At 63.8% G+C, this 13,162-nt stretch overlaps 1 protein-coding gene across 1 annotated transcript; it reads right to left on the bottom strand.

Annotated features, from left to right (window-relative positions):
* Positions 1 to 181: 181 nt before the first annotated feature.
* Positions 182 to 11,382, bottom strand: HCK (HCK proto-oncogene, Src family tyrosine kinase). Its single transcript, XM_075166896.1, has 13 exons — positions 11,298 to 11,382; positions 9,419 to 9,542; positions 8,947 to 8,989; positions 8,574 to 8,673; positions 8,341 to 8,439; positions 8,073 to 8,176; positions 7,499 to 7,648; positions 6,888 to 7,040; positions 6,370 to 6,552; positions 5,840 to 5,916; positions 3,286 to 3,439; positions 2,884 to 3,015; positions 182 to 1,537 (listed from the first exon to the last, which is right to left on the bottom strand). Exons 2-13 carry the CDS (start codon positions 9,539 to 9,541, stop codon positions 1,335 to 1,337), a joined length of 1,521 nt encoding a protein of 506 aa, XP_075022997.1. The 5' UTR covers position 9,542; positions 11,298 to 11,382; the 3' UTR covers positions 182 to 1,334.
* Between the last annotated feature and the right edge of the window lie 1,780 nt (positions 11,383 to 13,162).

Here is a 13,162-nt window from a genome sequence, read left to right as displayed (position 1 = left end):
GAGGCGGCGGGGCTGGGAGGCCCGGAACGGCCCGGCCCGGTCCCTCCGGTCCGACCCCCCGGTCCACGGGCCCGCCCGGGCCTGCGGGCTTGCTCCGAGGGCCGCTGCGGGCCTCCAGCCTCGCCCCATCCGCGTCCCCTCCCGCCCGGGCTGCGGAACATGAGGAAAGGCCAAAAGCCGAGACGTTTATAAATACTTTATTGATTAAAAAAAGAAGCTTCCAAAGCTGATATGAAAGCATAGAAGCAACAGTGTTTGCCTCTTTGTATGAGGAAAACACAATCACAGGCCCAGAAGCTCCCTGCTGTAAAACGTAGAGGGCAATGTTAAAAAAAACATTACTTCCTCCTTTTCCCCAAATAACCCATCATTAAATACTAAAAATAAACAACAACACAAAATGAGCGTGCACGGAACGCCGGGCTCGTTGCCGGTGCCGCACGTGCCCCGGCAGGCGTTAAATCACGCCTGCGAGCGGAGCAGCGGGGCTCTGCCGCGGAGGGAGAGGGCTGCGGGGGCCGGGCCGGCTGGGGGCTGCCCTTGGCTCCAGAGGGTCCTCCCGAGGCTGGGGGCGCGCCCGGGGGCTGCCTCGCAAAGCGCCCCGCCGCACGCGCTGCCCGCAGCCGGCACAGCCTCGCCAAAACGCGCGCTCCGCAGAGGGGGTACCACGAGAAATAGTTAGGAAGGCGGGCGAGGGGACGTGTTTCTGTGACACTCGACATTCAAAACCCAGGCTGCTGCGTCAAGGACAAGCCGACGTGCTGCATCGCAGCATGCCCGCGTGGGAATCCACTGGGATTTCCCCGACACGGAGGGACCGGAGCGCGTGGGCGCTGCACAGCACGCCCGGAGCGTAACGGCATTTCGCCGAGGCCATCGCAGCTAAAGCACCTACTTCTGCAAAACAGCGTGATAAGATCTCAGAAGGATTAAAAAAAAAAAAAACAACCCTGTTTTTTTTTTTCTTTGCTCCTGAAACAGGCCTGGCCCCTTGCGTGGTGCTGCCGGCGCGGGCAACCACCGTCCAGCCAGCGCTTCGCGGAGCAGCTGCCTCGCGGGCACTCGGGCACGTGTGGAAGGCACAAGGTTCAGCCCCGCGTGGCTTCTCCCTCTGTCCGGCAGCCCCGGAGGGCTGGCCTGAGCGTGGCTTCCTCCTGCCCCGCTTCCAGCCCAGCCACACCGGGAAGGCTCTGGCCCCTGGGCCAGGCTGGCAGAGGAAGGCGTGCGCAGGCAGGTCACGAGTGGGACAGGGAAGAGCAGGGCGCGTGTGCTCGCTGCCGCTAACACGGCGGGCGTAGTGCAGGGTACCCGCTGTCTTCACCAAGCTTCCTGCGTTATGGCTGCTGCTGATACTGGCTCTCTGTTGCAGTGAAGAAATCCTCCAAAACGCTCTGCGTGTACTCGAAGGTGGGACGATCCTCCGGTTTGGTCTTCCAGCATCTCATCATAATGTCATACAGCTCCTCGGGGCAGTTCTCTGTGCGGGGCATCCGGTACCCGCGCTCCAGCGCCCTGATCACCTCCACGCTCGACATCCCTGGAGAAACAGGGCAGGACAGGTGAACGTTTCATGGTTTATCACTGATTTCTTTAAAAGGCCAAAAACCCCCAAACCCAAAACTACCCACCCTTTGGGCAACATCACTAGGAAGAAAAAGGACAGGTTAGAGGGGTTGGGAAGGGGGAACTCCTACTCCCGGTCAGGGAAACATGCGAACAACTGCGATGCTGCATTAGTTGTAGCATGCGGTTTTGTACCCCAGTTGAGCAGATCAGATGGGAATTATAATGGTTTTGTATAAATTTCCACAAAATAAAGGCTACGTTTCTCCATCTGCTGAGTCTGTAATGAGCCGTTCCTTCCAGTGTCACTGATACAAATAAGTTAGCGTGATGGCAGAACTGGTCCTCCCCCAACAACCCTTGATGCCACCCCACATCCTTCATGGTCGGTTTGCGGCAACTTTTACTTTTCTTGTACAGAATAATTTCCCGTGGAAAAAAGGTACCAAAGAAAAAATTAGTCTAAAATACAGGGCAGTTCCCAACGATGACGATTTACAGATTGTTCGAGCCTTCCCGAAAACACCTGGCCCAGCTATCAGCCCTGAACTGATGTGCTACTTCCAAACATGCTTAATCTGCAGGAGGCAGAAAGCCGTGTGCTAGCGCTGTGACACAAACCCCTGAGCCAGGAACCTGCGGTGTGCGATACCTGCTCTCCCAGGGCCATGCAGTACAGCCAATTATCCTCTCACATTAAAAACATGATCTTCCATTTTAGAAACAGAGAGACCAGAACAGAGATCCTGACTACTGTTGGTTTCCCATGGAGCTGGAGGAGCTCAGGACCTCCTTGCAGGATCAGGCCCAAGGCAGTATATAGAATAGCTGCCCTTCTCCCCAAAGCAGTGGGCACCCCAAAGTCATCACTAGCTGGACTCATTTCATGGGCTCCCCAGAGATGTCCCAGCTCTGCTTTGTGGAAACTGAGAAGAAGGGGCCCATGTCACATCAGCATGGATTTCAGATCAGTGAAAACAGCTGGTGTCCACTGAGGACTCCCAGGGAGAAAATACCCCTAATTATCCATCCTAGGTGAGCTCTTCTCCAAACAGTAGATGTAGCTAAATGAGCGGTGCAGACTGCTCGAAGACTGTCTCGTGCTCTGGGCTCCTCTCCATGGCTCACAGACAGAATTGCCATCTTGAGATCTTGTGCTACCGTCTTTGAGCTCTGCTCCCAGTGTGAGATTCAGATTTCTCACCATTCCCTCTGTTTTCAGTGATCTAACTTCATGGAGAAACGGATCCCATGGATGGGGCCCAGAAGGTGGAGCATGACTTTTGGAACCAGATCAGAGGAGGCATTTCACCTCCTTACCTGGGTATGGGATGCGTCCATAGGTAATGATCTCGGTCAGGAGGATCCCAAAGGACCAGACGTCTGATTTTATAGTGAAAGACCCGTAGTTGATGGCTTCTGGTGCAGTCCATTTAATGGGAAACTTGGCACCTGGACAAAGAGATCCAGTGGGAAACATGAGCTCTAACCCGAATGCCGAGAAACTGGTGGTGAAATATGGGGAACAAGAAACAAACAAACAGAAGAGGAAGATGTGAAGCAATGCAAATGAGAGGAGCTTCCCTCATCTGCCCGTTTACGCATCACGTCCCTCCCAGGGTCCTTGCCAGCAAGGTTACACCTTGATAAGAGGCTCTAAGGGAATCCCACAACCCTCCACCATCTCTGAAAGCGGCCAGACCCCACCAGCAGCTCCCGCACCTTCCCGGGCCGTGTACTCATTGTCTTCAATGACTCTGGCCAGTCCAAAGTCTGCAATCTTGCACACCAGTATTGCCGACACCAGAATATTGGCAGCTCTCAGGTCTCTGTGGATGTAGTTCCTCTTCTCAATAAAAGCCATTCCTTCTGCAATCTATGAAAAGGGGAAAGAGAGAAATGCAAAGAGGCTGCCTGAAATAACACAACCTCTGAATGCGACTGTTACCAGGAATGGGAAGAGGTTAACTGCTTCTGGCCAGCGCCTGGAGAGGGGATGAAAGGAGGCTGAGTCACAGCAGGACTGACTGTCCTGCGTGGGAACCGCTCCGTGCAGGGAATCCCTTGCAGAAGAGGTCAGGGTTTGGGTGACCAGCCCAACACGACCCATTTAAGCCCCTGTGTAAGAGAAGCGGTGAGAACTGGCATCCGAGCAGCTGACGTGCTCATGAGCAAGTGTCTGTGGATGTCCACAGGGCAAGGTGTAACTGCTTCATCCGTAGCCATGCAGACGTGAAGAGGACTAAATCATTCTCTGTTCAGAGAAGATGCGAGACCAGCCTCCAAATCCATCAACAACTTCTTGAGAGAAGCAGGGAGTAAACTATCCTCTCTCTACACTAAGGGAACAACAAATGGACTTTAATTGCTGCGTGAGGGTTGGCCAGCATTGCAGAGCTTCCTTGGTGAGGACAGAAAAGCACGGTGGTGGGTCTCCTGAGGAGGGTGGGGAGATGCCTGAGGTCTTCAAGAATAGTTTGTGAAGAGTCAGTCCTGCCTGGGGGCAGGACGGCTGTGACGACCCCTGAAGATCCCCCCGGCTCCATCTTCTGAAGTCTCTGCACTCAGAGGCTGTGTGTGCAGCTATTAGCCCCGATCAATGCAGAGATGACCTGGTGTGTGCACAACCAACCCCCAGATTTGTGCCAAATTATTCCACGCCTGGATGCTACCAGCACCCGGGAGGGGAAGGGGCCGGAGCAGCCAGAGGGGACCCCCCCATCCCCGTCACACCTGCACAAGCCAGGCCAGCTTAAGGTGCAGACGCTTAGAGAGCTCTCCACAAAAATACAGAAGTAAAGAAGCACCGCAAGAGCGGAAGGGTTATTTCCATGGCCACAGACACAGTTTTGCTCACAGTGACTCAGCCCAGCACAAGCCTGGGTGCCAGGCTCGCTAGCTGCCTGCCTGCCTGCCTGCACATGGAAGCGCTTCAGCCGTTGCTTCTCAGTGCTGCAGAAAGCAGCCCCTCTGAGCTACGGAGCCCAGCCGGGCGGTTTGCAAGAACCAGCGTGCTGGGAACAGATGGCGTGCACGAGAGCGCAGCTGATCAGCAGACCCTGGCACAGCCCGCTTGAGTAGCCAGTGACCTGCTCTAAGCCCCTGGGGTCTGGGCTCCCATCCTGACTTTCCTGTTGCACAGGCACCTCTATGAATTATTTCATAGAGGTACCAAGCTTAGCTCAAAAGGTGCCTGGATTCAGCCAGCAGCTGGGGACACTGCAGAAGCAGCAGGGACAAGACAGTGGTTGCACAAATGGTTGCACACACGAAGCTAGATGTGTAACAGCACGCTCAGCTGTATTCAAAATCAGCTCCTGAAAATATCCCCAAAACGATTTGCACTGAGTCCTCCTGCCTCTCCAGCTGCCTCCCCCCAGCCCGTGACAGCCCTCTGGCAGGCATTGCTGCGGGGTAACACAGCACGCTATGCTCCCTTCGAGAAACCGTGCCCAGCTCAATCCCCAGGCACTGTGAATGCAGCAAAATGGCCGGGCTGTAGAGGTCATATCGAGCATATGAAGCTTAACGCTGCCACAGCTGTAGGTGGGTCCTGCCCAGGGGCACGGCCCGAGCGGGTGTAAGACACTGCCCGGGAGCACCGCAGCTGGTGCCAGGGTGCCAGGGGTGGGCATGCGGCCACGGGGGGTTTTGGGGGGCTTTTGCAAAGTTTGCAGACGAGGCTCTATCGCACAGAGCATGTTGTTTGCAGGTAACTATCACATCAGCAGCAATGGATAGAAATCGATAGCTTTGCCACAGCTGCTCCCTGGGGAGCCCTGGGCTCAGACAGCCCACGCCGACCAGCACCTGCGCGTCCTGGAGAAGGGACCGTGCAAACGTGAGCAGTGAAAACAAGCTCCAACCCTCAACCCCCACGACTTCCACAAAACACAACAGCACCGCGGGCTGCGAGGGCTGCAGAAACCACCCTGGCCTTAGAAGACACAGATTTCCCAGCTCCTCAGAAGTAGCAGCCTGGCCAAACCCCCGGGCTCCGTGCAGCTCCGGCGAGGCACTGCGCTGCAGTTCACGGGCTAGCGGGGAGGAAGCCACCACTTCTCCTTTCGCACGCCCCTGCTGCTGTGCAGGCAGCTGGACCCGCGGGGCGAGGGGAAAACCGCAGGGAAACCTCGCCGGCTCCTCTCCTGCATCCCCACCACCCCCAGTGTTTGCCTGTTCAAACAAGGCACTGCCCAAGTCCCAGGTAAGCTCCTGGGCTCCTCAATCCTTCTCAGGGGCAAGGGGGAGCGGGAAAGGTCTGCTGCCTCCTCACCTGGGCAGAGAAGTCGATCAGCTTCGGGAGCGGCTGCTTGTTCCCCTCGTTGCTCTTCAGGAAATCCAGCAAGCTCCCTGCGGACAGGGAAGGGTGCCGGGGCTGATGGCTCAGCCGGAGCCTGCGCCCACCCTCGGGGTGGCACGGGTCCTGTGGGTGGCACAGGGTCCCCGGGGAGCCGAGCACGACACAGGGACTCGGTCAGGAAACACTGCTGACCCCCCACCGCACTCCCATGGCTTGGGCGGAGGGGAGCCCTGCTGCAGGCTCCCTCCCGCCTTGTGGAGCGCTCCTCCTCGGCTGCCCCCGTCCCTATCCTCCCTCTCCCAGGGCTGTCACCTCATCCCCCTGCCCGGCACCCTGCCCGGCACCCTGCCCCAGCGTGCTCAGACAGTGCTCAGGAGCCAGCCCTGCTCCCAGTGCCCCCGCAGCCGGTGCAGAGCCCACGGCCAACCCCAGGGACACAGGAGGGGCTGATCCTGCACCATCCCTGGGGCGCCCGGGTACCGCCGCAGGGGCACGGGCAGCACCTTTCTCCATGAACTCGGTGATGATGTAGATGGGCTCCTCCTTGGTGACGACCGCGTGCAGCTTCACCAGCTTGTCGTGCTGCAGCGTCTTCATCAGGTTCGCCTCCTCCAGGAAGGCATCCACGGACATGCTGCCCGGCTTCATCGTCTTCACCGCCACCTTGGTGTGCTTGTTATAGGTAGCTGCGGGGCACCACGACAGACCATTCCCAGCCTGCCCAGTGCCCAGGCACTGGGAGCACTGGATTTTGGAGCCAAAGCACCCACTCCTGCAGACGGAGCTGCTGCACGAGGGCTGGAGACCACGCGCAGCCCAGGGCTGTCCCCACGCACCCAGCCCCGAGCAGTCCCTGCAGTAAGGCCAGGGCCACCTCCACTTCCCTGTGCTCCTCTCCCAGAGGTCACTCCCTCCCTGCCTCTTCCACCCCACCATCCCTCCACTTCCTCTCCCATCCCTCACCCTTCCTCCTCCACCATCGCCCTCATCTTCCTCCCAGCTGCATCCCCCTCGCTCTCACCCATCCACACTTCTCCAAACTGCCCGGCTCCCAGCTTCCTCTCCAGCCTCAGCGACTCCCGAGGGATCTCCCAGGCATCTTTCTCCCAGGGCTTCTGCGGTTTGGGCACGCGGCAGGGGTAGGTGAGCTTCTGGCACAGCCCGTCGCTCTGCCCTGCAAGGGCGCGCCGAGAGCCGTCAGCCGGCCTGTCTCACCGGCCCCTTCGTGCTTCAAAGCGGAGCCCACGACAGCCTCCGTGGCCATGGGGCACGTCCTGGCACCACGCGCCCCGCCGCAAACACTGGGGACACGTCGAACACCGGCCACCGCAGCCCGGCTCCGCCGGCATCGCTCTGCCCTGCCATGCCGGCGCAGCCAGGGCACCAGCCCGCCCAGGGAGGGGGAGTCCCGGGCAGTGCGGGTGTGCAGGGGCACTGACACAGCCAGCAAGCCAGGCACCTGCCGGGGGAAGGTCCGGGAGGTGCTGCACGTCACAGCCGGAGCCACAGCGGGAGCCCAGCGGGGATGGGCAGGACCCCCTCGGCCCCTGCACGCCCCCGGCCGCCCGGCAGCTGCTCGGCTCGGGGACAAAGCCCCATGCGGGGCGGGGGGCCAGGCACCCCGGGGCTCACCCTTGTAGTACTGCACCAGCTCCTGCAGCGTGTCGAAGCTGCTGCGTGGGGAGATGTAGAAGCCGCCACTATCCAGCGTCCGGATCTTGTAATGCTTCACCGTGCCGCCCTGCAGGTCGTCCCCGTCCCGCACCGACAGCGAGTAGCAGCCTGTTCAGGGAGGGGTGAGCTGCCAGCCCCTGCGCGGAGGGCACGTCCCCGCTGCGCCCGGCCGTCCCGCGGTGCCATCACCCAGCAGAGCCACCAGTGCAGCACCCATCCCCACCGTCTGCCACTGCCCCCTCGGCCCCAGGCACGAGGGCAGCTACACCCACGCCCCAAACACCAAAAGCAGCCCCAAAGGGGCACGTCCCCCCCGTCCCCGCCGCGGGGCTCGGACACGTGGCAGCACCACGGGCTCCTGCAGGGACACTCGCAGCAGGAGCACAGGACCCCCGGTCCCTGCCCCGCAGCAAAGCGGAGCCCCTGGGCTGGGGAGGCATCCCCTGAGCTCCTCTGCCAGGCAAGTGTGGGTGAGGGAGGCCCCTCCAGGGCAGCCGCCCCCCTCCACCGCGCTGCGGGCACCCGTCCGGACCTTTCGTCGTCTCACTGTCCCGTATCATGAAGGACCCGATCACATTCCCGGGGCCAAGGAGCTGCCGCTCCGCGTCCTTCCGGCTGATGCCCTTGAAAAACCACCTGCAGCAGAAACAAATGAACCAGCAAACACTGGCGGGACTGGGAGAGCTGAGGCTGGCGTGGGTCGGGGCTGGGGCAGGACGCGGGGCAGGAGCAGGGACAGCTGCGGTGGGGGAGCGCGGGACTGCGTGGGGCCGGGATGTGCCACCGCGGGACGGACTCACTCCTCTGTCTCCAGCGAGTCGGCTCGGGCAACGTAGTTGCTGGGGATGAAGCCTTCGCGCCCCGTCGCCAGCGACCGCGCTTGCCACCACTCCCCCAACCTGTGACAGAAACAGCATTGGGTTGGCCCACAGCACCGCCGACTCCTCCAGGGGCAAATTCCAGAAAAAAAACTCAGCAGGGCCACACAAGCCTTTAGGAGACCCCAGGGCGGGGGGACGCTGGCAGCACTTACTCCTCCAGCACCTTCAGCCGCTCCCCTTTCTGGAAGCTCAGGTCCCCGGCATGCATCGCCTCGTAGTCGTAGAGCGCCAGCACCACGCTGTCCCCTGAGCCTGCAGCGAGGGAGCTCCCTGGGCACCCCTCCCCATGCTGGGATGGGGTGCCTGGCCACCCCTGCCATGTGCAGCCAGGATACCAGCCAGGACCCCCGCAGCACCCAGCGCCTCCATCTTCATCATGCCACGGCCTCGTCTGGCCTTCAAGGAAGCCCAGAGCTCCTGTCCCGCTGAGACCAGAGCGTTCGACCCAGGCTGGAGAGGACCTGGCCACGCTCCCCCCGCACGCTCCCACCCTGTGCACCCGCTTGCAGCCCCCCATGTACCTACCATCCTCGGGCGGGGGCACGGCCATGCCGGGGACATCGTTGTTCTGGAAAGTGGGACAGAAACCAGAGTGTGATGTTGCGGGCAGAGACCTGTACCCTACGGGGGTCTCATCCCTCACCATGGCGAGCAGCCAGGGCAGGAGGGCACCCGAGGGGCAGCGCTGGCACTGCCCGACCCGCCAACCGGCCCTGCACCAGCACCTCTGCCCCCTCCCAAACACCTTCACTTTTCTCTCTCTTTTTCCATAATTCCTTGATTCCCACCAGGTTCGCTCTGTGCCCGCCCCAGCACAAGCTGGGCCGGACTCTGCGCTCCCATCCCATGGCCAAGCCCCCTGCCGTGGGGCACGGGCACTGCCAGTGCCTGTAGCTGGCCCCGCTCTCGGTGCTGGCAGCTCCGGCGAGGAGGGGGGCTGAGCCCCCTGCGATGGCTCGGCCCCGCACCCCTGGCTCGGCCGGCAGCTCCCACTCACCCTCCTGTTGGCGGCCGTGGGGTCCCTCACGTAATGGCCCTGCTGGAGGCTGGCGCCAGGGTCAGGGTCAGTTTTTATCATTTTCTCTTGGGTGCCAGCTTCCTTTGACTTCACGCAACCCATCCTGCAGCCAAGGGAGGGGAAATGAAGCCATTGCGACAGAGGCGAAAGCCCCGCTCCGCTCCCAGCAGCTCCTGCCCGGCACAGCATGGCACGGGCGCATGGCACGGGGCCGCCATGGCCACCCGGCTGCACTGCCATGGGCAGAGAGGGCTCCGCTCCCCCCACAGAGCCGAGGTCGGTGACAGCCACAGGGCGACGGGACGTCTGGCAAGGGGCACGGTGCTGTGCCATGGAGCAGCTTTGCAGCCCTTCCCCGAAAAGGCCTTCCCCGACTGGGGGTGCGGGCAGGAAAGAGCCTCTTTGCAAAGCAGGACCCCCATCACGGAGGGGCTCCCCTGCAGCTCAGGGCTCCCCTGCAGCTCGGGGCTCCCCACCCAGCACCGCTGGTACTTGTGGCCCCCCCGTCCCTCGGCGCGGCCGTGGCTGCCGCGGGTCACCGCTCTCCACCGTGCTCCCCGGCTGCTGGGGGAGCTGCCAGGGTGGAGCTGCCTCAAACAGCCACCGGCCCAGGGCGAATGCAAATGCTCAACTTTCTCCAACTCCCCAAGAAACATCAGCAGGAAAACGTGCTGCAAAAAGCAGCGAGCACGGGGGAAACCCCCCGCAAAGGCACTTCCCTTGTCCGGGGGAGACCTTGGCGCAGAGAAAGGAGAAGGTGCCGGCGGTGACAATGAAGGAGGAAGCTCAGGGCTGAGTGAGGCCCCACGATGTGCACAGCACCGCCGGCCTCGCTGAGGGAGCAGCCGGGCACCAGCAGCACTGCCTCGCTCCCACGGCCCTCGAGGGACATTGCTGTCACCTCCCAGCCACCCCATGGTCACTCCTCGTCCTTCCCAGCGTGCCAAAGCCTGGGCCGGCCCCCCTCCCCGGGGCAGAGCAGGAGCAGGTCCCCCTCGCCAGGGATACCCCGGGCTCAGGCTGGGGACCGGCCACTGGCAAAGCCCAGTGAGCATCCGTCCTGGCAAACCCACACAGCGCCTGGCTGAAACTCAGCCGTGGCCCGTGCCAGCACCGCGGCAGGTATTTGCTGCGCCTGTCCCGCACCAGCTCGCAGCATTTGGCCCTACAAAGCACAAACACCTCTGGGGGGTCTGAGAGCCCCGCAGCCACCCAGTCCCCCAGCATCCCAGCTCACACTACACGCACTGACTCTGTGGCCACGGCTTTCCTGCCGGCTCCTGCGGCACCGAGCCGAGGCCTGCCAGCACAGGGAACGCCGGCGGGAGCAGCCATTCCTGGCACGTCCCACCCCGCAGAGCCGTGTCCCACAGCCAGTGTGGCTGTCCCCAGCCATGGGGACCAGGTGGGACGGAGGAGCCCATCGCTCCAAGAGCATGGCTGCCCGTGGCCCCGTGCCATCGCTGCCCCATGCCCGCGCTGCCCTGTGCCCGCGCTGGTGGGGCGGGCAGTGGCCGGTCCCCGACAGCCCCTGCAAGGCCACCACCGGGTCACCTCCCCGGGACTGCACCGTGCTCCCCAGGGACACCCTGCCATCGCCTCCCCCCCGGGCACCCAGGGGCCGCCGCACCGAGCGGGGCCGAGCCGGGGCCGGCGCGGAGCAGGACCAAGGCAGCGACCGCTGGCCCGGGGCAGACACCGACCGACCGGGCTGCCCGGGACCGGCGCCGGCACCGGCACGGGGCTGCTGCACCGGCACGGGGCTGCTGCACCGGCCCGGCACGGCACCGGGGCTCCCCCCGCCCGGCCCCGCCGCCCTCGGGGCTCCGCGCACGGCTCGGCTCCGCTCCGCTCTCACCTCCCGCGCCGTCCCAGGGCACGTCCTGGTCCTGATCCCCGTCCCGGAGCCGGGGCTGCTGCCGCCGCTGAGCTCTGCCCGGCTGCGCGCCCGCCCGATGAGGCCCCGCCCCTCCCCGGTAAGGCCCCGCCCCCCGGTGCCGTCCCGGGGCCGCGGGACCCCCTGACTCCGCCGGTGCTGCCGGGCGGGGCGGGCGCGGCCGATACCTCCATGTACCGGCGCCGGGGGGCCCAAACCCGGGATGGGAGCGGGGACCCCCATCACGCACCGAACGGGACCCTCCCGGTCCCAGCGGGAACCCCGGGGACCGAGGGCAGCAGAACCAGCTTTCAAGGGCGCCCGTGCTGCCCGCAGGGACGGCCCGGCCTCGCGGGGACCCCGCTGCCCCCGGGAGCCCGGGGGGATTTGGGTCCCGGCACCCCAGAGCGGCCCGGGGCTGCTTCCTCGCCCGGCGCGGGGCCGTGGGCGGCAGCGGGGACCGCGGAGTGAGCGCAGGGCGGCCACGGGGGGAGCCTGGTTCCCTGTCCCCAGGGAGGAGAAAAGAGGAAACCCCCGAGCACTGCCCCGTGACGGGGTGCAGGGCAAGGGGGGCGCAGGGCAAGGGGGGCGCAGGGCATGGGGGGGCGCAGGGCACAGGGTGCAGGGAACGAGGCTGCCGCTGTGCTCCCTCGGAGGGGCCGGCGGGGCCATGGTCGTTGCTGGGTCTCCTAGCCCTGGTGTTCCGGTGTCAAAGGTCCTCCCGGGTCCCCTCTCCAGCCCCACAGTGCTCCAGCCTTTGCTCTGGGTCACCCAGAGCACCCCTGAATTTGGGAAGGGATGGCAGCAGCAAAGGGACCCGCGGCTCCACCGTGACACTGACCATCGCGGGCAGGCAGGGCTGGGCGCTGCTCTGGCTCAGGAGCATCAGAGGAAGCAGCCAGGGCAGCGAGCGCCTCACCTGCATGAAGATTTGCATATGTAAATTTTTTAAGAGAAAAAATAAATTGCTGTCGGTAGCCCCGGCATCTGCCTGCCCACGCACTGGCCACAGGCTGCAGCGCCGTCCCGCAGCCCCCATCGAGGGACAGTGGCTGGGGGCCATCGGCTTGGGGGCCAGTGGCCGGGGGCCATCGGCCATGGGGCATCGGCCAGGGGCCAGTGGCCAGGGGCCATCGGCCGGGGGCCAGCCGGCCGGCAGGGAGCGCGGCCGCGTCCCTCGGCGGCAGGAGGGCTGCAGGGCGGCGCTGCAGGAAGCCGGGTCCCGGGGCAGGAACTTCCTTTTGTGAAACACCCGCGGCCCCGCAGCTGGCCGGGTGTCGCAGGGACGTCGCTCACAGGAACGGGGCCGGCTGCCCGTGGCACGGCCTGCATCTTGGCGTCCCCCAGCCCCCAGCCCTGCCCTCGCGCCGGGGCGCTCCGCAGCAGGACGGGGGATGCTGCGCCGGCAGCCCCTGCTCAGAGCATCCCCGGGGCTGAGGGGGCTCTCGGGTGCTTTCCTGGCAGGAACAGCATTCCCCGCTGCTCCCCCCATGTTGGAAGGCCAATGCTTTACCGGGGTGCGCCCAGGCTGGCAGCACAGGCAGCAGCAGGTCAGCTGTGGCCACCAGCCTCCCCATCCCCGCCCACCCTTGCGGGCCCCTCACGTTGGTCTGAGCTCCCCAGGGTCCCGCGCTGCCGGGAGCATCCCCCGGGGCCAGCCCAGCACAGCCGGCAGCACCCCGACTCCGGGAGCGACCTGCATGTGGCACCAGGGTGGACACAGTGCCCAGCCCAGCAGTGGCATAGTGCCTGGCAGGGCTGCGAGCAGCCCCCCACCCCAGCTTGCCCCCTGCCACAGCACCCCCCCCACCCTGGCATGGCCTTTCCCTGGGGAAGAACCTGCTCCA

The sequence above is a fragment of the Calonectris borealis genome, chromosome 17 (genome assembly GCF_964195595.1).
Source record: "Calonectris borealis chromosome 17, bCalBor7.hap1.2, whole genome shotgun sequence".
Taxonomy (NCBI): Eukaryota; Metazoa; Chordata; class Aves; order Procellariiformes; family Procellariidae; genus Calonectris; species Calonectris borealis.
Note: the sequence above shows the minus strand (reverse complement) of the source record. Positions and strands in the feature narration are given on the sequence as shown.